The 20,565-nt window shown below is 53.1% G+C and overlaps 1 protein-coding gene across 1 annotated transcript in view; it reads left to right on the forward strand.

The window, feature by feature from the left end:
- NOS1AP (nitric oxide synthase 1 adaptor protein) overlaps nt 1-18,756 on the forward strand; it is a gene marked incomplete at both ends in the record, with an annotated part of 121,441 nt that extends 102,685 nt beyond the window's left edge. Inside the window, 5 exons of the mRNA XM_080691525.1 lie at nt 2,323-2,464; nt 8,740-8,906; nt 10,206-10,385; nt 16,897-17,062; nt 18,413-18,756. Coding sequence (XP_080547651.1) covers nt 2,323-2,464; nt 8,740-8,906; nt 10,206-10,385; nt 16,897-17,062; nt 18,413-18,756 — 999 coding nt within the window. The remainder of the gene's footprint in view (nt 1-2,322; nt 2,465-8,739; nt 8,907-10,205; nt 10,386-16,896; nt 17,063-18,412) is intronic.
- Nucleotides 18,757-20,565: the final 1,809 nt, after the last annotated feature.

A 20,565-nucleotide genomic window follows, 5' to 3' on the forward strand; every position in this document is an offset into this window, starting at 1 on the left:
TCCAGGACAGTGGTGGATGGGGCCAGCGGCCATTACACCAGAGCTGGAGATACAGGCTTCTTGCCTTAGCGGGCTCCTGGTCTGTGAGATTTGAAGAATGAAATCCACAGACCCTAGGATGGTGGGCGCAGGGGTAAGAATGTTTATTTTAAGCCAAAGGAAGAAAATAGAAAGATAGAAAAGCTCCCCTAGCCCCTGCCCCCTACACAGGCGCGGAGGGCGGGGCTCCTGACAGAGGATGACAGCCAAAGTGTCAGGAGATGAGCTTTAACTCTCCTTTGTGGCTCCCCAAGTTGCACCTTTGGATTCTGGGAACCCACTGTCCCTGGTCCAGTTCAGTCCCTAAGTCGAGTCTCTATCTTGCTGGCTGCCGGGCGCTTCTGCCCCCTGGCTCCTCTCGTCTGGCTCCCCATCCTCCCCCTCTGATGGCTCTGGGGTTTGTACTCCCGCTTGTCCTCGGTTTGGCCTGCGGCAGGACTGAAGCTTCCGTGTCCGGCCGTTGTTACCCCTGTATGTTACTGGCCTTCCTCGTTTCTGCTCCTAGTTCCTCCACCCTTACCTGCCAGGTGTACTAGCTCGCACCACGGGGGAACGGTGAGCTCCCTCTAACAACGGGGCCCTCCTTGGCCTCCGCCCCGGGGGCTGTGATGGCAGCGTCCACGTACAAGGCCTGTTCTGGCATCTCGCTAGCCTCTAGACTGCTCTGCCAGGGTGATGTCGCCCTCCCATCATTTCCAAATCCCAGGCGGACGCGGCTGTCTGCCCTGAGTGGGAGGGACGTGTTTGCAGGTGCGTCCCTGCAGGAAGCGTGGGTGCCGAACAGCAGCAACAGAGGCCTTCCCTCATCTTCATCTCCATGGGCGGCGGTTCCCGTGAAGTCAGTCTGCAGTGGGTTCAAGTGGTGGTAACAGTTATGTGGCAAAGAATAAGTCACTGTCTGGTGAATTTTTTTGTGTGTGTGGTACTGGGGAATAGAATCCAGGTGCATTCTACCTCCGAGCTACACCCCCGGGCCTATTTTTTATTCCTTATTTTGAAACAGGGTCTCACTGAGTTGCAAAGGGTCTCACTAAGGAGCTGAGGCTGTCCCCGAACCATGATCCTCCTGTCTCAGCCTCCCCAATGCTGGGATTATAAGCGTGCACCACCACGCCTGGCTGGTTGCCTGGTGAATTTTGAAAGATGAAGAACAGATAGGTCCTAAATTTAGAGCAAGAGACTGTTTTGTTTTTGGTTTTGTTTGGTTTTCTTTTTTGTGGAACTCGGGATTGAACCCAGAGGCATTCTATCTCTGAACTACACCCCCAGCCCTTTTTATTTTTTATTTATTTTTTGTATTTTGAAACAGACTCTCACTAAGTTGCCAAGAACCTTGCTAAATTGCTGAGGCTAGCCTTGGACCGGCAGTCTCCCTGTTCCAGCCTCCTAAGTACTGGTATTAAATGTATACACCCGCCATGCCCAGTTTAAGAGACTGTTTTTGGGTTTTTTGTTTTGTTTTGTTTTGTTCTTTTGTTTCAGTACTGAGGATGGAACCCAAGGGCATTATACCTCCAAGCTACACCCCCAGCCCTATTTTTTAGTCTATTTAATTAATTAATTTACTTATTTATTTTTGTGGGTCTGGGTATGGAACCCAGGGACATTCGACCTCCGAGCTATACCCCCTTTCCTATTTTTTATTCTTTGAAACAGGGTCTCACTGAGTTGCAGAGGGCCTCACTAAGTAGCTGAGTCTGCAAACCGCGATCCTTCTGTCTCAGCCTCCCGAATGCTGGGATTACAAGTGTGCGCCACCATGCCAGGATTCTTTTTGTTTTTTAAACCTCATGTGTTCAGGTAGGATTGGATTGGGGAACCAAAATATAGACTTCTTAGGTCAGAGACCTAATCTGGTCCAAATCTCTCTATAGCTGATAAATCAGTACCTGGGAAGATAAGTTGACTTACCCATAGTCTCCCAGGTGGCTCCTGACAGTGCTGAATTTTATAACTCTGGCTTTTTTCTTGATAGTGCTGTTTTCTGGTCTAACAGAGGAAAGGAAAAGCCCAGCTTCCTGTTTTCTTCCAAGCTTCCACGTACGAGAGAAAACCGAGGACCCCTGACTCTCTGAGACTGCCTTATCCCATCAGCATAATATATTTCTCTAGTTCCCTGTTCCTGCAAATCACATCCTTTTGTTCTTCTTCTTGGCTGAGTGGAGTTCTGTTATTTGTGTCCACTGAATTTTCCTCCTGGGTTCCTGGCCGCAGGCCCCTTGCACGTCCTCCCCCACCCCGGCCCTTCTCATGCCCCTCACGCTCTGTCTTTCCCCCTCCCAGAGCCAAGCCATGCGGATCGTGCGGACGGTGGGCCAGGCCTTCGAGGTCTGCCACAAGCTGAGCCTGCAGCACACTCAGCAGAACGCCGACGGCCAGGAGGACGGGGAGAGCGAGAGGGGCAGCGGCGGCTCGGGGGACCCAGGTAGGCTCTGTCCCCAGGCTCCAGCAAGCTACGCAAAGCATGCCTTACTTCTTCTGTCTCACTGCAGATTGTAGTCCAGGTTTTGTTTAAGGAACATGCATTGCTTTTTATAACCCAAAATTAAAATGTTTAAATGATTAAGTCAGGAGCTATTTAAGCCAGTGAATGGCAGGGAATACTCTCTAAAGATAGAGTTATTTATGCTACCTCAGCCGACCCCAAGGAAAACATTGGTTAAAAAAGTACCCTCAAGCTGGATACAGTGGTACACACCTGTAATTCCAGAACTCGGGAGGCCGAGACAGGAGGAACACAAGGCCAGCCTCAATAAACCTTGTATCAAACTAAAAAATAAAATAGAGCTGGGAGTATAGCGGTAGAACACCCAGGGCTCAATCCCCAGCACCACAAAAAGCAAAACCAAAAACTATAAAGCAAATTAGAAAGAATATAAATTTATAGCCCAAATGTTTTGGTTTTTTAAAACTTTCTATAGTTCTCTGAGCCCTCAATGTAGATGATATTTAAGTTTCTCCAGTTTTCAAGTCTCCTTAAAAGTCAGGAGTGACAAGGATTCATTTTTTAATCTGTCATTTAACAGTAATTGCAAAAAAAATTAATAAGGAAAGGAGCACAGTAGGAAAGAAACCCCAGAAAATCAACTAAAAAGTGCTAGAATTAATAAGAGAATTTACCTCAGAAGGTGAGGTCTAATATCACATAGTTATCTGTGCTTTTTATATATTGAATCACAACTGGTTATAAATCACAATAGCAGGAACATTCATTAAAATAACAATAAAAATTTTTTAAAGATAAAATAACAATAAAAATTGTTAAGGATAAAATGCGGCTGGGCCTAGTTGCACACTCCCATAATCTCAGTATTTGTAAGGCAGAGACAGAAGATTTAAGGTCAGTCTCTGCAGTTTAGCAAGACCCTTAGTAACTTAACAAGACCCTGTTTTAAAACAAAAACTAAAAAGAGCTGTGGGTGTAGCTTGGATGTAGATTACCTCCAGGTTCAATCCCTTGTACCAAAAATGAATGAATGAATTAACAAGTGAATGAATGAATAAAAATACTGAGCTGGAAGTGGTGGTGTGTGCCTGTAATCCCAGTACTTGAGAGTTTGAGATAGGAGGATTGCAGGTTTGTGGCCAGCCTCAGAAAAAAGGAAGAAGGAAGGAAAGAAAGAAAGAAAGAAAGAAAGAAAGAAAGAAAGAAAGAAAGAAAATAAAAAAGAATAATACTTATAGTAAACATATTGTTTTAAATAAAAAAACGAAAAGGCATACCATGTTCATGAATGAAAAACATCAGTACTGTAAAAATGACAGTTCTTCCTGTGTTAATCTATACATTTAACCTACTACAAATTTCTCAGGCCAGGGGCATGATGGTGAGCCACAGCATTCAAAGCCTATTGATCATTGCCCACTCATGGACAGTCCACTCCATGACTCTGGTGAATTCTTTGTACTTTGCCTGCCTTTTTATAACTCAGCCTTCTCTCTTAAATTAAATAAACTCACTTCACTAGGTAAATCTTGTATGCTTATCCTTAAAAAACAAGAGCTGATAGGACACAGCTCAAAGAGTATTCAAAAGAAAATCCAAAGGTTAGTTTATTTAAATCAATAGCCGAGCTGGGCGTGGTGGTGCCCAGCATTAAGGATGCTGAGACAGGAGGTTCACGGTTTGTGGATAGCCTCAGCTAGGTAGTGAGGCCGTCTGCAACTCAATGAGACCCTGTTTCAAAATAAAGAGGAAACCACACCTGGCACGGAAGAAAGCCACATCTGGGGGAGGATTTGTCCCTTAACAGACTCACTAAGCAGTCCTGCCTGTGCGGGCTCCGGCTCTGTCCCCACGGGCAGTGCTCCTGTCCTGGGTTAACCTTGCCTGCCTCTGCACTCCACCTACCCCTCAAACCCACCCCCCTGCCTTCCCCTCCAGCTTGTCTCTGCTCCATTTTTCTTCCTGCTGCATATAGACAATGCCAAGGCTCTTCTGCCTCAAAAACAACAAAGTAAACAAAGGAAAGCTCCCTTCCCGTCTCTCTCTCCCTAGCCTGGGGCTGCATTTCCCTTCTTTTCTTCATAGTTAAGCTTCTTGCAAAGTCATCTACGTTCATTCGTGTCTTCTCTGGGTCTTCATGTCTTCTCTGGGTTTTCTCTCCACTCTTTTTGTGGAGGGAGTACTGGGGGTGAAACCCAGGGTCATTCTACCTCCGGTTCCACCCCCAGCCCAGATTTTTCTTCTTTATTTGGAAACAAGGGCTCACTGAGTTGCAGAGGGCACTGGACTTGGTCTCTTGGTTCTTCTCTGACTCCCCATGACCTCAGCAAACTGCAACCCCATTCCGCCTTTGTCTGTGTTGCTGCCATGATGAAGCACAGAACACTACAGGGCTTAAACAGAGGACATTTCTAGCCATGTGGAGGCTGAGGCCTCCAAGGTGGAGATGCGGGCCAGTTGGGGACGCTCCCTGGTGGCAGACAGCCTCTTGCCATGTCCCTGCATGGCAGAGCAAGGGCTGCTGTGCCTCTTCTCGTGAGGACCCGGGTCTTGTCCTGTGGGCTCCACACTCATGGTTCCACTGCCTCCCATGAGGTCCTCCAAGTACCATCAAACAAGGAAACAGGGCTCCAGCACAAGAATTCAGGGACACAGAGATGGCATGAAAACACGTACCCATTAAAACTGGTCAAATCTCTCTTTGGCTCTTACACACACGTGTAAGCTTTCAGCAGGTCTGAAACAACACATCCAGCCAGGTATGGTGGTGCACGTCTAACCCCAGTACTTGGGAGGCTGAGACAGGAGGATCACAGGTTCACAGCCAGGCTCAGCAACTTAGCCAGGCCCTCAGAAACTGAGAGAAAATGTTTCAAAATAAAAAATAAAAAGAAGCCGGGCATGGTGGTGCATGCTTGTAATCCCAGTACTTGGGCAGCTGAGACGGGAGGTTCAAGGTTTCATGGCCAGCCTTAGCTACTTAGTGAGGCTCTCTGCAATGTAGTGAGACCCTGTTTCAAAATTAAGAATAAAAAATAGGGCTGGGTGTATCTCAGAGGTAGAATGCCCCTGGGTTCAATCCCCAGTCCCATTAAAAAATTAAAAATAAATAAATTATAAATAAATAAATAGAGTTAGGCATGTAGCTTGGAGGTATCCCTTGTTTCAATCCCCAGTATCACAACAAACAAACAAACAAACAAACAGAACTGAGCCTGGTATGGTGGTACATGCTTTTAATCCCAGTACTCGGGAGGCGGAGACAGGAGGATCGATTTTCTGAGAGCAGCCTCAGAAAATAGTGAAACTCTTATCAACCTAGTTGAGACCCTATTTCAAAAAAGATAAAGCTGGGGGTATAGCTCAGAGGTAGACTGCTCCTGGGTTCGAGCCCCAGTAACACACACGCGCGCGCACATACACACACGCACACACACACACACACAGACAATAACCTGTCCACATCCCCTTATCCACCATCCTGATCCTCTTGCAATTTCCCCCCAGGACACTAGTTCCCAAGTCAGAAATGTAAAAACTCCCCCCATTTCCCCACCACCTGTGCCATGGACGGTTGGCCAGCACCCACGATGTCCTCCCTCCTCTGCTCCTGGCCACCCCCTTAGCTCCGGCCCCCTTATTTCTCCTCCTGGGTCTGTCCTCCACAGCATCTCTGGGATGAAATTCCAAAGGCCGGGAGTCTTTCGGCATTCCCTGCTTTCAACCTTCAAGGTAAGATCCGACTCCCCAGCCCGGCAGCTCCTGGAGAACTGTCCGCAGAGCCTGGCGCATGTGGATTTCCACCTGAAGGCAGAGACCTTGGCGCCTGCTTGCCTCTGCCCGGGATGCCCGCGTGGCGCCCCCACACCTGCTGCCTCAGCTGGTAGCCCTTCTCTGCCCAGGCTCCTTTAGCCTGCCCATTGGCAGGCCCTCTCTGCTGCCCTACGCTGGACAGCTTCCTCCCAGGCAGAACCTCAGGCTGCCGCTGTGTGTCTGTGTGTCTGTCTGTTTCCTCCAGGCCAGAGAACCTCTGGAAACAGAGATTCCCTTTCCAACTTAATGCCGAGTGCCCGCTAGGCATCTGTCACATACAAGGCACTTAATAAATCATTATTTTAAAAATTTTTTTATTGGTGCACTGTAGTCATACATCTTAAAGGAGCACAAGATGGTGGAGGCACACGTGTACACATCACTCATTTAGCCCTTCCTAATTCCCTCCCAGTTCCCTCCCCCTCCCTTTCTCATGTTTGACTTAGTGATTGACTTTGACATATTTGTGAATGCATCATGTACATTAGGGAGTTTCCTCCCATCCCCCTCAGTCAGGTCACCTTATTGGCTCATCTGTGGTTTCTCCTTCCTCGTCTAGAGTTCCTCCTGTGACCCATTTTCTCCCTAGCTTCCACATATTAGGGAGAGCATCCAATTTCTTTCTTTTTTTTTGTGGCTGACTAATCTCACTTAGCATAATGTTCTCCAGTCCCATCCATTTCCCTGTAAATGATGTAATTGTGTTCTTCTTTATGGCTGAGTAAAATTCCACTGTGTACATATCCCACAGTTTTGTAATCCATTCATCTGTTGGTGGACATCTTGGCTGGTTCCATAGTTTGGCAATGGTGAATTGTGTGGCTATGAACACAGATACGCATGCATTAGCTTGGTGGTTTCCATTCTTTTGGGTAGACATTCAGAAGTGGTATTTCTGGATCAACATATAGGCACACGTAAAAACGTTCTCAACAAGACCCCAAAGGCACAGGAAACTAAAAGGCAAACCAATACGCAGGATTACATTCAACTGCAGGGCTTCTGTACAGCAAAGGGAACTATCAAGAACCTCAACAGAGAGCCGAAAGATGGGAGAAAATACTTACTGAAGGAATGAGTGAATGAAGTAAGCACACAGGTGCTATTTCATATGCCACACAGGAATATTCACACAGTTCAGGAAGCAGCAGGACCCCAGCCCCTGTCCTGGTCTGCCCTCCCTCAGTTAAATTTGGAGGCCACGGTGCCCGGTTTCATAAGTTGCCTGGCGTTTCCAGGAAGCTGGTCATGCCTCTTCTTGTCCTACAAGTTTCTCGACTCTGGGACAGTTGCAGGTTCCGTATTTCCTCCATTGTCTGGTAAGATTTGGTGACTGCTGTTAGCTGCAGGGCCCTCCTCTAGGCCCCTCTTATCTGATGTGACCCTCCCCAGGACCCTTCCCAGCTCTAAAAGGTCTTTGTCCTCAGGTGGACCCATTAAGTGAGATGTCTGAGCCCCCGCCTGGTGGCAGGAGTCTTTTGGAGAGCTGCCCTGTGGTTTGCTGTCAGGCATCTCTGCTTTAGCTAAGGGACTCACTAATCCCAGACACAACGGCTGAACAGTTTGGATTTTGACAACTCTGAGATTCAATCCAAGAAAGAAAGAGGAGAGAGGTGGGCGTGGTGACACACACTTGTCATCCCAGCATTCAGGAGACTGAGATGGGAGGATGGTGGTTTGAGGAGGGTCTCAGCTACTTAGTGAGGCCCTCTGCAACTCGTGAGGCCCTGTTTCAAAGTAAAGAATAAAAAATAGGGCTGAAGGTGTTGCTTGGAGTTAGGATGGCCCTGGGTTCCATCCCCAGTACAACAACAACAAAAAAAGACAAGGAAGGAAGGAAAGAAGGGAGGGAATGAGGGAGGGAAAGGACAGAAGGCCGAGGGGTGGGCCTGGAGGCAGGAGGCACTGTGCACAAGGTCACAAGCACCACCAGACTCCAGGCTTCTTCAAGCCCCGCACTAACCTCACCACGCAGATTCAGGTTTTTCCTCTGTCCAGTGGAGACAGCAGTAGTCCCCATCTCACAAGGCGATGTCTTGGTCAATATTTTCCCTGCTATAATGCAAAAAGACTGACCATGCAAGTTAGAGGAGAGAAGGTTATTGCTCACAATTTTCTTGGCGATTTCAAGGCCAGGCCATGGGGGCTGCGGATCTCTGGGTGAGGGGGCTGGGAAGGAGAGAGACTGATCAAGGGGATTCAAAGACAGAAGCAAAGCCCCCCAGGCCCCACCCCAGGGCCCCACCCTTTTCAGCCTGAGCAAAGCCATTAAAATCACACTAATGAGGTGAAGAATCCCGAGGCTTAATTGCATCCACTCTGAGCATGAAGACATGAGTTCTTTGGAGATGTTCTCTAACCCTAGTGCGTGGCTATGACGTAGGTCGGGCGAGGAGGGCTCTGCTCTTGACATCACTGTTCCTTCCCCTGTTCCCCTGCAGGCCGCCAGCTCCCCGGTGCAGAGAGGGCCTCCATGGCCACTGCAGAGGAGACGGATATCGATGCTGTGGAGGTCCCGCTCCCAGGAAGTGATATCCTGGAGTTCAGTCGAGGTGTGACCGACCTGGATGCCGTAGGAAAGCAAGAAGGCTCCCTCCTGGACTCCCAGGTGGGCAGCGGGGGGTGGGAGCACAGCCAGCGGGCCTGCACCATGCAGCCCGTGACCCGGAGCGAGCAGGTCTGGCCGGCCCTGGTCCCTCTGCACCCTATATACACAGTTCTGCACAGCGTTTGCACAGTACTCAACCCGGCACACCCGGTGTGACATGCACACTCTCGTGCTGCAGCCGAAGGGGCCAAGTATGTGGCTCCTCTGCCTGCTCCACACATACCCCACTCTACCACTCTACAGGGGTGCCTGAGGCCCTCAGCAGCTCCTGTATGACCCACATTAAAAAGCTAAGAACCTGGCAAGGTGTCCTGTGGCACACCTGTAATGCCAGAGCTTGAAAGGTTGAGACAGGAGCATCTGAGGTTTGAGGCCAGCCTCAGCAACTTAGTGAGACTATTTTTTTAAAAAATGGAGCCTGGTGTGGTGGCGCACACTTATAATCCCAGCATTTGGGAGGCTGAGACAGGAGGATCATGTTTCGTAGACAGCCTCAGCTACTTAGTGAGGCCCTCTGCAACTCAGTGAGACCCAGTTTCAAAATAAAGAATAAAAATCGGGCTGGGGGTCTTGCTCAGAAGTAGAAAGCCCCTGGGTTCTACCCCCAGTCCCCCCCCCAAAAAAAAATGGCTGGAGGTGTAGCTCAGAGGTAGAATGTCCCTGAGTTCAGGCACCAGGACTGAAATAAATAAATGATAAAGAAAGGGGGGGAAAAAAACCCCAAGAACTTGAGACCAAATTAGAACCTAAAGATAACCAAGCTTAAAAAAACAAACAACTGGGCATGGTGGTGCACGCTTGTAATCCCAGTATGTGGGAGGCCAAGACAGGAGGATCACAGGTTTGCAACCAGCCTCAGCAACTAAGTGAGGCCCTCTGCAACTTAGACCTTGTTTCAAAATAAAATAGGGCTAGGGGTTTTGCTCAGAGGTAGAACACTCCTGGGTTCAATCCTCAGTATCGAAGGAAGGAAGAGAGGGAGGGATGGAGGGAAGAAGGAAAGAAGTAAAGGAGGGAGGGAGGGCTCTTTTAAATCTAGGACCTCGTGTAACTCAACACGGGGTCCCTGAGGTGGTGGGTGAGAGATGGGACAGTCTGTCTGGCAGCCCAGCAGATCAGTCACCAAGGTGCGAGTTTCTGACTGTGTGGTCCACGCCTGGGCAGTGACACTGCCTCCCCTGGGCCCTGTTCACACCCCGTCCCCAGCACCTGGGGGTGCCTGGGACCACGTCCTGTGTGTTCCCAGGACAGTGAGCCCCAAAGCTGGCTGCTGCCACAGGTCACGTCTCTCCCCTTCAGGCCTCCGCCCACCTGCAGGCGCCTGCGCTGCCAGCCTCGCCCCCCACGCTGCACCCCTCCTTGGCCACGCAGCCGCCCAGCCTGGGCTCAGGGACGCCGCTGTCCACGCACCACCAGATGCAGCTCCTCCAGCAGCTCCTCCAGCAGCAGCAGCAGCAGACGCAAGTGGCCGTGGCCCAGGTTCTCCTCGGCCTCCTCCCTACTTCACAAGCTCCACTCTCATGGGCTTGACGCACCTTCCCTAGCCAGGGCTCGGGGCAGGTTTGATCCTAGGGAGCCAGGCGGACCGCTCGGGCTGTGGTATCCTGGCTTGTTGGGAGACGGGGGAGCGGGATGCTGTTGAATTAGAAAGATGCATTCAGAGTCCCCTGGTATCCCCTGCTCTGAGTTGAGCTTGGCTGGCTTGGCTGGATGTTGTTGGATACTGACCCCAACTTCCCAGGAATGAGATGCTCACAATTCCACCCTTCCTTTCCCACCTCATTCTCCTGGTATTTGGGTGGGAAAGGGTGCTCCTGGAGTCAGGACAGGTGCACCTTTGTGGTACCGCTCTTAAAACAGCTCAAGGTAAAGTTTGTGCCAGACATCCTTGAAGACAGCTACCCCTGGTACCCCAAGCTCCTTGTCCAGAGCAGGTCTCTACCCTGACTTTACTCCAGGCAGTACTGACACCGTGTTGGCCTTGGGATTCATTAGAATCAGACTGAATTTACAGGAACGTAGGTAGGGGATCTGAGCCATAAGGGAAACAACTTGACTGAGCCACGGGTGATCAGGGAACAGTGAAGACGCACCCCTTCCTTGCACTTAAAGGCTGAATCCCGAGGTCGGGGTGAGACAGGGCAGGGCCTGGATGGGCGCGTGGTCAGGGAGCTGTGAGTGTTGGTTCTCTAGGTCTGTGTGTCAGGCTGGCTGCTGAGGGGCTCTACATTCTAGAGTGCAGGAGCAGGCTATTCCAGAGCTGCTTTCTGGTGCTCACCAGCCCTCTGATTACTCTTCTGCTTCTGGGAGACTGGATCCCCAAGGCAGAGCCATCCCTTCCAACAGCACGCCTCCAGGAAGTATCCGGCAGCCTGGCCATACAGGATCTGCCACAGCTTGGCCTTTGAAAGACCTTCTTATAACACCGTCTCCACTGACCCGGCCTGAGGCAGGACACATGGCTTTTGCAGTAGGTTTCAAGAGAGTTGAATTGGTGAATGCTGCCTCCAAGGCCCCAGATCGACCCCCAAGGTCGAAATTCTGACCTTGAAACTATAGGAAATGTGCTGGTACCAGGAAGATTTATAGATATTTCCCCAAACGGCAACAGAGTCAAGGGGACGTCATTAATGGCTTCTTATGTTTAGAGGGGGAAAAAATCCTTTCTCTTCATCAAATAAAAGAACTCCTCTCCTAGGGTGAGTGACAGTGTGATAGTCTGAGAACCACTCCACCCTGGATGACGGTGGCATAAAGCCTGAGCTCTTCTAGGTCTTTTCTGAGATACGTGGTCTACAGGAGTCTCCACCAAATACAGAGCCGTTCCCCAACCATAATTCTTCCCTCTTCGAGCGTATCGATTGCCGAGTAATTATTCTTTAGCTAAGAGGAGGCTTGATACCTAGTCAAGCGATGGTCAGGAAGACATTTTAGTTTGAAGTCACTGCCCAGTACTCATGAGAAGCCGTTTGCAGGTGTGTGATCTACAGAGAGCAGATGCCGGAGTCAGCATTAAACTCTTGGGTGGTTTCTGGCGTAGATTTGAGTGTCCGTTTCTAGAAGACAGGGAGTCCAGGGGACAGGCCCGCATGCCTCCGGGACTCCTTTCACAAGCCTCGCTCAGCTGCGGCCGGCCACTCCCGCAGGCCGGCAGCCTGAGTCTCGTTCACTTGGAATCTGTCAGATGTTGCTGGCAGGGCCTCACTTGCCTGCCAGCTTGAGCGTGCTGTGAGGACAACCTAGATTTGTACATTGGTGTGGGGCTCTGGGTGGAATGTGGCCTCTGCCAATGTCGTGAGCAACCTCTCCTTCCACCTCTGCCACCCATCCATCAGCTCCCGGCCGCATCTCTCTGTCTGCACCTTGAGTTTTCCATCTGTTAGGCAGTGGGTACTGTACTGCTCAGCTCCCCGCTTCCGGGATGGACTCAGTCCTCCACTGGCCTTTAGTAGAGTCACCCCTGCACACCTTCTCTTTCACTCTCTTTTGCAGGATTTGACTCAAGTACTTTTGGTTGGTTTCCATATCCTTGGGTAAAACCAATTATGTAAGCTGTGTAGGTGGGTCAAGAGGTCGGTCATCTCCATGTCTTCTGGGCTTGGAAATAAACCAGCTAGAGCACGCGCTTGGTTTCTCTGCAGGGTAGACCAATTCCCGCTTCTAGCATGAGTCAGCCTCCACTTAGTATGCCAGACTCCCTTGCCAGCACCCTGCAAGGTTTCTGTCTTTCTTCATTAAGCCACCAGCAGTCCCCAAAATTTCACTGAGTAGAACCGTGACCTCGGCGTTTCGGGGGAACCGTGTTCTGCTCTCTCAGTGAACGTCTGCGCCCCCCCCGTGTTGCTCCTGGGTAAAAACCCAAAGATGAAGCTCCGCTTTCTTACAGACAGATGTGCTCTTGGGGTCGCTGTTCTCTATGTCCTTGCTCTCCCAGGCCACCCCGCGCCTGCTGTTCCACACCAGGGATCAGGCGTGGGCTTCTTGTGTTGCTCTGATGTGGTCCAAGACCTCAAGACGTCTCCCGATCTCCCCCTAAGTTTGTTCTGAGCTGGTCTTGTAGGGGCCCGCCTGGCCTTACAGGCATCGGGGTGCAGGTGCTGTTCTTCTGCGTCTCCAGCTCAGGCTGGCGTGTGTAGATAACGAGTCCCCACATCCCTCTGACCACTCTCCCCGCTAGCATGGGCCTGGCCTGGCTCACTGGCTTCTTGCTTTAGGCAGACCAGAAGTTCAAGGGTGTGACTGTGGTCACGACCATGCCTTGAACCAGAGCTTGGATGACCTGGTGCCTGCATGGCCTTGGGCTCGGCCCACGCAGCTCCAGAGCTGATCTGGGCATGGCGGGACTGCAACAGCTAAGTGGCCAGATCTGCCTGCAGTTTGCCTGGTCCTGCCCAGCCTGTGCCAGCGCGGCTCAGTATTGTTGCTTAAAGATTCCGCCCCTTCTGCTTGGGCAGGGACAGGCAGTCTGATATTTACGCTTTGCCGTTGTGTGCGATGCCATTAGTCCGGGGCACAGTGCTGAGATTGCTCGAGTCCCCAACCCAGACCCTAGAGTTAGCGCCCGTCCTCATGGCTTCTCCTGGCCCCCGCGCCCTGTGTGCACTGCCCGAGTCCCCGCCCTGTGCATGCTGCCGGCACGCCCACTCCGCTTGTGCCTCGGCCGTGTGCGGGCCGTCGCTGTGGTTCCTCCGCCGCCATCTCCATGTGCCTCCGGCTCCCTAACTCCAGCCTGGTCCTGCCCCCACTTCCGATGGAGGAGCTGGTGTCCAGGCAAGTAGGCTACAAGCCAGTGGGCCCACGGCCTGCTGCTGCTGGGTGGGCTGTGGGGGACCCCGTCCAGGAGGCAGAGCAGAGCGGGTGGGACCGCGTGTCCTGCGCGGCCAGGATGTGGAGCCGCACGCAGCCCGTGAGGGCCTCGCGCCTCACCCGAGTGCTGCGTCCCTAGCTTAGCATGCGCGTGGATCAGTTATCCCCAGAGATAACGCAGCTCTGGCAAGGAACGTTCTTAACACGGCCCTTCTCAGGGGTTAGTGTGATCTGCCTTTGTGAAACGCAGTTAATTCTTTGAAAGAAAATGGCATGGTGGCGCACACCTGTCACCCCTGTCCTTTTGGGAGTCTGAGAAAGGAGGATTACAGGTGCGTGGTCAGCTTCAGCAACTCAGCCAGACCCTCAGCAGCTTAGGGAGACTCTGTTTAAAAACAAAAAAAATAAAAAGGCTGAGGTTGTAGCTTGAAGGTTGACTGCCCCTGGGTTCGATCTCCAGGATTGGGGGTGGGGGGTGGTAAATAGAAATAAGCATCCCTAAGCCGGGCATGGTGCGCATGCTTGTAATCTCAGTACTTGGGAGGCTGAGACAGGAGGATCACACAGGTTTGAGGCCAGCCTCAGCTACTTAGTGAGGCTCTAAGCAACTTAGACCCTGTTTCCAAATAAAAATGTAAAATAGGTCTGGGAGTATAGCCCAGAGGTAGAAAGACCCTGGTTTCCATCCCTAGTACTACAAGGAAGGAAGGAAGGAAGGAAGGATGGAAGGATGGATGGATGGATGGATGGATGAATCCCATCTGGTCAGGGTGTAGAAGTGTTTCTACACTGTTGTATTGGGGAAATGGTACCCAGAGCTTCCACGCACGGCCCAGGCCGGCAGTGCCGTCTTACTTCAAACGCAAAGGAATCCAGGCCATTTTGTCTCCACCCAAGCCATTTGGATTCTTGCGTGCAGCAGCTGCAGCTGACGATCCAGCCTGGGGCAGAGGACCACAGCACACTCCGCACTGCCAGCCCTTGGCTTCCGCGACACCCTGGTGGCTCCACGCTGGGTCTGCAGCAGCGAAGTTCTCACTTAAGCTGGAGTGCTACTGGGGTAGCACTTTGCTTCTGGGACTTGGGTACCTGAAAAGAAACTCCCCCCCCCCCTCTGGCCTCTGCGAGAAGGAGCTGCTCACCTGTCCTAGACACTAAGTCTTAGACATTACATGGGGAGCTGGGGATTTTTTGGGTTGGGGTTTTTCATCAAATGTATAGCAAATATCCCTTAGTGCTGCCCCAGATGTGGATCAACTGAGCCCTTAGCTAGCCCTCTCCGGTGGCTGATGGAGAAAAGGCCCATTCTATGGGGATGGTCAGGTGGGACGCAGAGAACTGAACCTGTGGCCTGGGCCCAGAGGGCTCTGGAGACATTAGCCAACGGGATGCGGGAGTCTCTGCTTATGTCCGCTGAAAAACTACGCTAACATTTCTGCCAGGTTCCAAAGTAAGCAGAAAATGAATAATTAACCATTCCATTCAGTAGATTCCCCTCCGTGCTGCTTAGTTCGGATAAGTAACAGTGCTTAAGGGTGGACAGCCGCCCCGGCCCTTTCCCTGGGGCACATCTGGGGCTTGCTCTGTTTATTTGAAACCGCAAGTGAGGCCAGAGTCTCTGCCAAAGTCAGCTCTGACCTTAGCACACTGTGTGGAGGACAGATTTGCTTTAGATTCCTCGGGCATCTTCTCCCGGGAGGATGGAGCTCCCCCTGCCTTGAGGGGCACACCTAGAAAGTGGCAGCTAATCTCATTAGTGGTATACTTGGTTAGAGCAGAGCCGACCACAAGGTCAGGTCCTCAGATATGGGCAAGGGGGGCAGCCACCACACCCAAGAACACAACGTCCTTTCTCGTGACTGCTGGGAGGGGGCAGGCACTTGGGCCACACTGATGGTCTTTTACTGACAACATCTGGACCTCTGGACCACGATGCTTTTCAGAAACCCAGAGCAGCTGATCTCTGAGCAGGAGGCTCTCCCTCCTTTCTACCTCCCTCCCCACTGCAGTCCACCTCGTCCGGTCTGCATGCCTGTCCACACCATGTTTGGGGTCCAGGTCACCAGACTCAGTAGTCCCTTCTTTAGGGGCCGTGTGAGGCCTCTCCAAAGACTCCCGACCTGCTTGTCAGCACAGAATCACATGTCTGGACAGAGCTACTGGCCTTGTGCCTCAGTTTCTTCGAGCCAGAGGCTTGATAAAATGACCCCAGCTCCTCCTGAGAGGTTATAGCTCCACACAAGGATTATACACCAAGGACAGATGCTTGGACGCCCGGGTCCCAGGCCCGCTCACTGTGGTTTCCAGCTGCTCTACCATGACAACATGGTGACCTATAAGACGCTGGCCACAGACCTCCAGCTCAGCCCTTCTGGGGTTGTCCAAAGAGGCCATGTTGTAGGCCACTCAGCAAACATTCGACCCCTTCCAAGGGGTAAATCATGAACCTATGTGTCTCTGTGGGGAGAAACAGGGAGGAGGCAGTCGGGCAGAGAAGCTGGCACCCATGGGCAGGACAGGACAGGCTTACGCACCCACTCACTGGCTTAGGAACGTCTTGGCAGTGCTTCCTGTGTACACACACACACAGGGAGGGGCAAGGAAAGATTATCCCAGGTTGCTGTGATACTCTTCCTAGCAAGTAGGTCAACGTGTTGACTTTTGTTTTTTAAATGACAGTGTGAGCTGGGCATGGTGGTACACGCCTGTAATCCCCGCAACTTGGGAGGCTGAGGCAGGAAGATCACAGGCTCGAGGCCAATCTCAGCAACTTAGCAAAAGCCTGTTTCAAAATAAAGAATAAAATATAGGGCTGGGGGGGTGTAGCTCGGAGGTAGAGTGCCCCTCCCTCAGTTCCATCCCTAGTACCGCAAAAAAAAAAAAAAAAAAAATTAAAGAAATAAATAAAAATAAAGAGTAAAAAAAAAAAAAAGGGATGGGGGCGTAGCTCAGTGGTGGAGCATCCCTGGGTTCAGGCTGTAGTACTGCCAAGACAGAAAGACCAAGAGACAAAGACAGCCCACTCAACGTGGTTCCCGGCTGTGCTGGAGGGGACTCCCAGAGCGCGGTGGGGTAGCTGGCTCTCGGGGAACTACTTAGGCTCCTGCTCCAGAGGTGCGGCGGCGAGCCTCACTCGCACTCATGACTGTCTTCCCCTGTCCCCTCTGCTTCCTCCTCTCCCCAGGTTCACTTGCTGAAGGACCAGCTGGCTGCCGAGGCGGCAGCGCGGCTGGAGGCCCAGGCTCGCGTGCACCAGCTCCTGCTACAGAACAAGGACATGTTACAGCACATCTCCTTGCTGGTCAAGCAGGTGCAGGAGCTGGAGCTGAAGCTGTCAGGACAGAACACCAGTAAGTCGTGCCCCGCCCAGCCCCCAGGCTCCGGGAAGCTCCGCCACTTCCTTAAAGCTTCAGGGATGCTTGGCTGGACCCCGAGCTTGCCCTTGTATTCCAGGCAGAAACCGCCGACTTAGCTTTTCCTGTCCATATACTCAGGAAGTACGGGTGGGCAATCCTCGGCTGCCCTCCAACCCAGCAGCCTCGAGTGTCCCTGGGGGTCACCGTCACACGCTCTGTCTGCTGGAGACATTGCGTGTTCAGGCGGCCTGCCTTTCTGAGGGGGCCATCTTCTTGGGGAGCTCTTTGGGGAACCTCGAAATGTCCCTCAGTTAGATCTCCTCATGACTCTGTTGCACAGAAGTAGCTGCTTAGCAGGGTTTCTGTGTAATGGATAAGGCTGCTGGGCTGCGGACCCTGACTGGACCAGCCAGGTCTGTGCCACAGGAGCAGGGTGCCTGCGCCCCACACCTGCATCTCAGGCCGATCCGTGGGTCTATGCCTGCTCAGTCCCCGCGGGCTGCAGACCAACAGATGCCGTGGAACACCCGCTGTACCTTTGTAGATGCGAGCCCAGAGTGCTCAGTGTTCTTTTACAGCTCAGCAGAGACGCAGAGGGGTTAAGTAACCATCTCAGGGCACAGGGTACCAAGGGAGTGCAGATGCACACCAAGCCTGATTCATAACGGGTTTCTAGCTCTGCTAGCAGTTCTCTCCTGAGCTTTCTGTAAATGTGTGCTGCTGGGCCCCATCCGTGACTCGGGGCCCCTCGGCACTATCATGTCTCCCCTCCTGAGGCCCTGGGTTCTGAGGTCCTGGCTTAAGACTCTGCACCAGAGGCCACCGCAGGCTCTTAGTGTGCCCCCCACTGGAGGCGCCACTGGCTTCCTGCCCCTTGTGGCTGGCGGGGGGGAGGGGGGGGGCCCTCCAGCCAGCTGTCAGACGCAGAAAGGGGAGAGGCAGGGTGTCATGGGGCAGGCAGGGGTCCCTAGGGGGCAGGTAGGGGGGAAGGCAGGGGTCCCTGGGGGTTAGACAAGGGTCCTGGGGAGAAAGGCAGGGGTCCATAGGGGGGAATGTAGGGGTCCCTGGGGGACAGACAGGGGTCTATGGGGGGAAGGCAGGGTCCCTGGGGGTTAGGCACGGGTCCCTGGGGGGCAGGTAGGGATCCCTGGGGGTAGGCAGGGGTCCATGGGGATTAGGCAAGCATCCCTGGGGGGCAGGCAGAGGTCCATGGGGGGATAGGCAGGGGTCCCTGGGGGTCGGCAGGCAGGCAGGGGTTCCGTGGGCCAGTCGGGGGTCCTGACGGGGGTGGGGGTGAGCAGGGGAGCACCATCCCCTGACGCCCTCTGTCTCCCTCCTCCGCAGTGGGCTCCCAGGACAGCCTGCTGGAGATCACCTTCCGCTCCGGAGCGCTGCCGGTGCTGTGTGACCCCGTGACGCCCGAGCCCGCGGAGCTGCGCTCGCCCCCCGCCCCGGCTGGCAGCCCCTTGGGTAGGCGCGAGCGGCTCGTGCGCCTCGAGTGCTTCCGCTTCACGTCGGCCGCGCCGGGGCCGCTGCTGGGCGGCCTGGAGCTGCTGCGCTTCCGCGAGTCGGGCATCGCCTCGGAGGAGGAGTCCCACTCGGACGAGAGCGAGGACGGGCCCCGTCTGCCCAGCGTGCTGCGGGGCCAGGGCCCGGGCGACGGCCTGGACGACGAGATCGCTGTGTAGACCGCAGGCCAAGGGTGTAGTCGGCCGAGCCAAGGCCGCAGGGTCACGCGGGGAGCCCGGCTTCAGGGAGGACTGGAGCGAGGAGGGTGGACTGGAGGCCTCCCGCGAGGTGGCTTTGGTCAGTCCAGTGATGCCCAGGCCCCGCAGTCTCCTCTCCCTGCCATCATGGGAAGCTGTGGGTACCGGATCAGGATGCAGGGTGCGCAGGGTGCTCGGGATGCTGAGGATGCAGGATGCTGAGTTGACTGGCCCTCCCCAGACCCGTGTAGGAGAAATCATCCTGCAGGCCCTGGCTGAGAACCCAGAGGTTGAAAGCCCTGGCTGGGGAAGAGTCTCCTTTTATCGTGATTGAGATATGCATATATCGTAGCGGGTACACTGTTCAAGCAAACTGGTGCCAAACACTTTCTCTCACTGGATGGTAAAGTTGAGTGTTGACGTATTGAGGCCCCTGCTGGCAGAGCCCAGGGAGAGGTCAGCCCTGAGCTGCCCTAGGTCACTTAGGTCTGATTCTTGGGTTGGAAGCCCTGCCTGCTGCTCCACCTGTACCAATGGAGTCTGGGAAGTCCTCCCAACCCCGCCCTGCCTGGGCTGTGCCAGCCAGAGCCTTAGCAGCACTTTGCGAAAGCCTCAGACACCAGGAGCCCCTGCCTTACCATCTCAGCCTTCCCTCCACTGGACGGGAGCGGTCAGTTTCTACCGCAGAAAGCAATACCTCCATGAGCTTAGAGCCAAGACCGCTTCTGTCCTTGGGAATCACTGCCACCTGGGCCAGGGACCGCAGCCTCGCTGCCCCTGGCCCCTTCCTGTGGGTGTGTCTGTAAAAAGTGCCATGTGACGCATGAGTCTTATTGCCTGGGCCTTGTCTGGGGTTCTCCACTTGGTACCGGGCTGGGGGGAAGGCTCCTTTGGCTCCTAGGAGACTCTTAAGCAGTTCATAGATTTTCAGGTTTCTAGGAAGAGCTGAGAGCATCGAGTCATGTCTTCACCCTGGGCAGCCAACTACGGATCAGACCGCAGTGTCCTCAGGCGGCCAGTGGGCGAGGGCATCGCTGCCGCAGGTGGGGCTCTGCTGCCTGCCTATGCTTTGAACTTTTATAATTTTTTTTTCTGAGCCACAGGTGGATTTCTTCTAGGTCAGAAAGTCTGAATGAGAAGAAATAAATGCAGCTTTAGAGTTTCCCTCCCCGGGGCAGGAAGACATCAGCAGAAATAGGAGAGGGTGCTGTGTGTGCGTGCGTGTGTGTGTGAGCATGCGTATGCGTGCATGCGTGTGTGTCTGTGTGCAGATGCATGTGTGTGGGAAGGTATGGACCCGCCTGTGGGACTGAGAAGAGACAGGAGAGAAGAGGAGGGTGTGTGAATCGATGACAGACTTGTATATTTTTCCTGACAAGCCTTTAGGTGGAGGGACGTGGTTCTGTCTGCTCTACTTTCTAACTATTGAAAGTAGGTCCAGATACACAGAAAGGAAGGACCAGGACCCTGAGGTCCGCAAAACCGAAGAAGTCTTTGTCGGGGCTCCAGTTTGGCCGATCCTTGCTAGCTCATGAAATCCCAACCCAGGATTCCTTGAGTTGGGAACCTTTGAGACCATGAGGACTTTGAGCATTCCAGGACTGATGTTCTGAGGCGCACTCCTGCAGGCGGGAGCTAAGGATAAATCCCGAGGCCAGAGGACAGGTGAGCAGAGGAGGCTGGGGGTGTGGGGTGGGGGCAGGTGGAGAAGATGATTTCTCCGGGTCTTAACGACGGAGATTGTTGGAGAATTGGAGGGACTGAGTCGTTTGTCAAGGCAAGAGACAGAGG

The sequence above is a fragment of the Muscardinus avellanarius genome, assembly GCF_963383645.1.
Source record: "Muscardinus avellanarius genome assembly, chromosome: 3".
Taxonomy (NCBI): Eukaryota; Metazoa; Chordata; class Mammalia; order Rodentia; family Gliridae; genus Muscardinus; species Muscardinus avellanarius.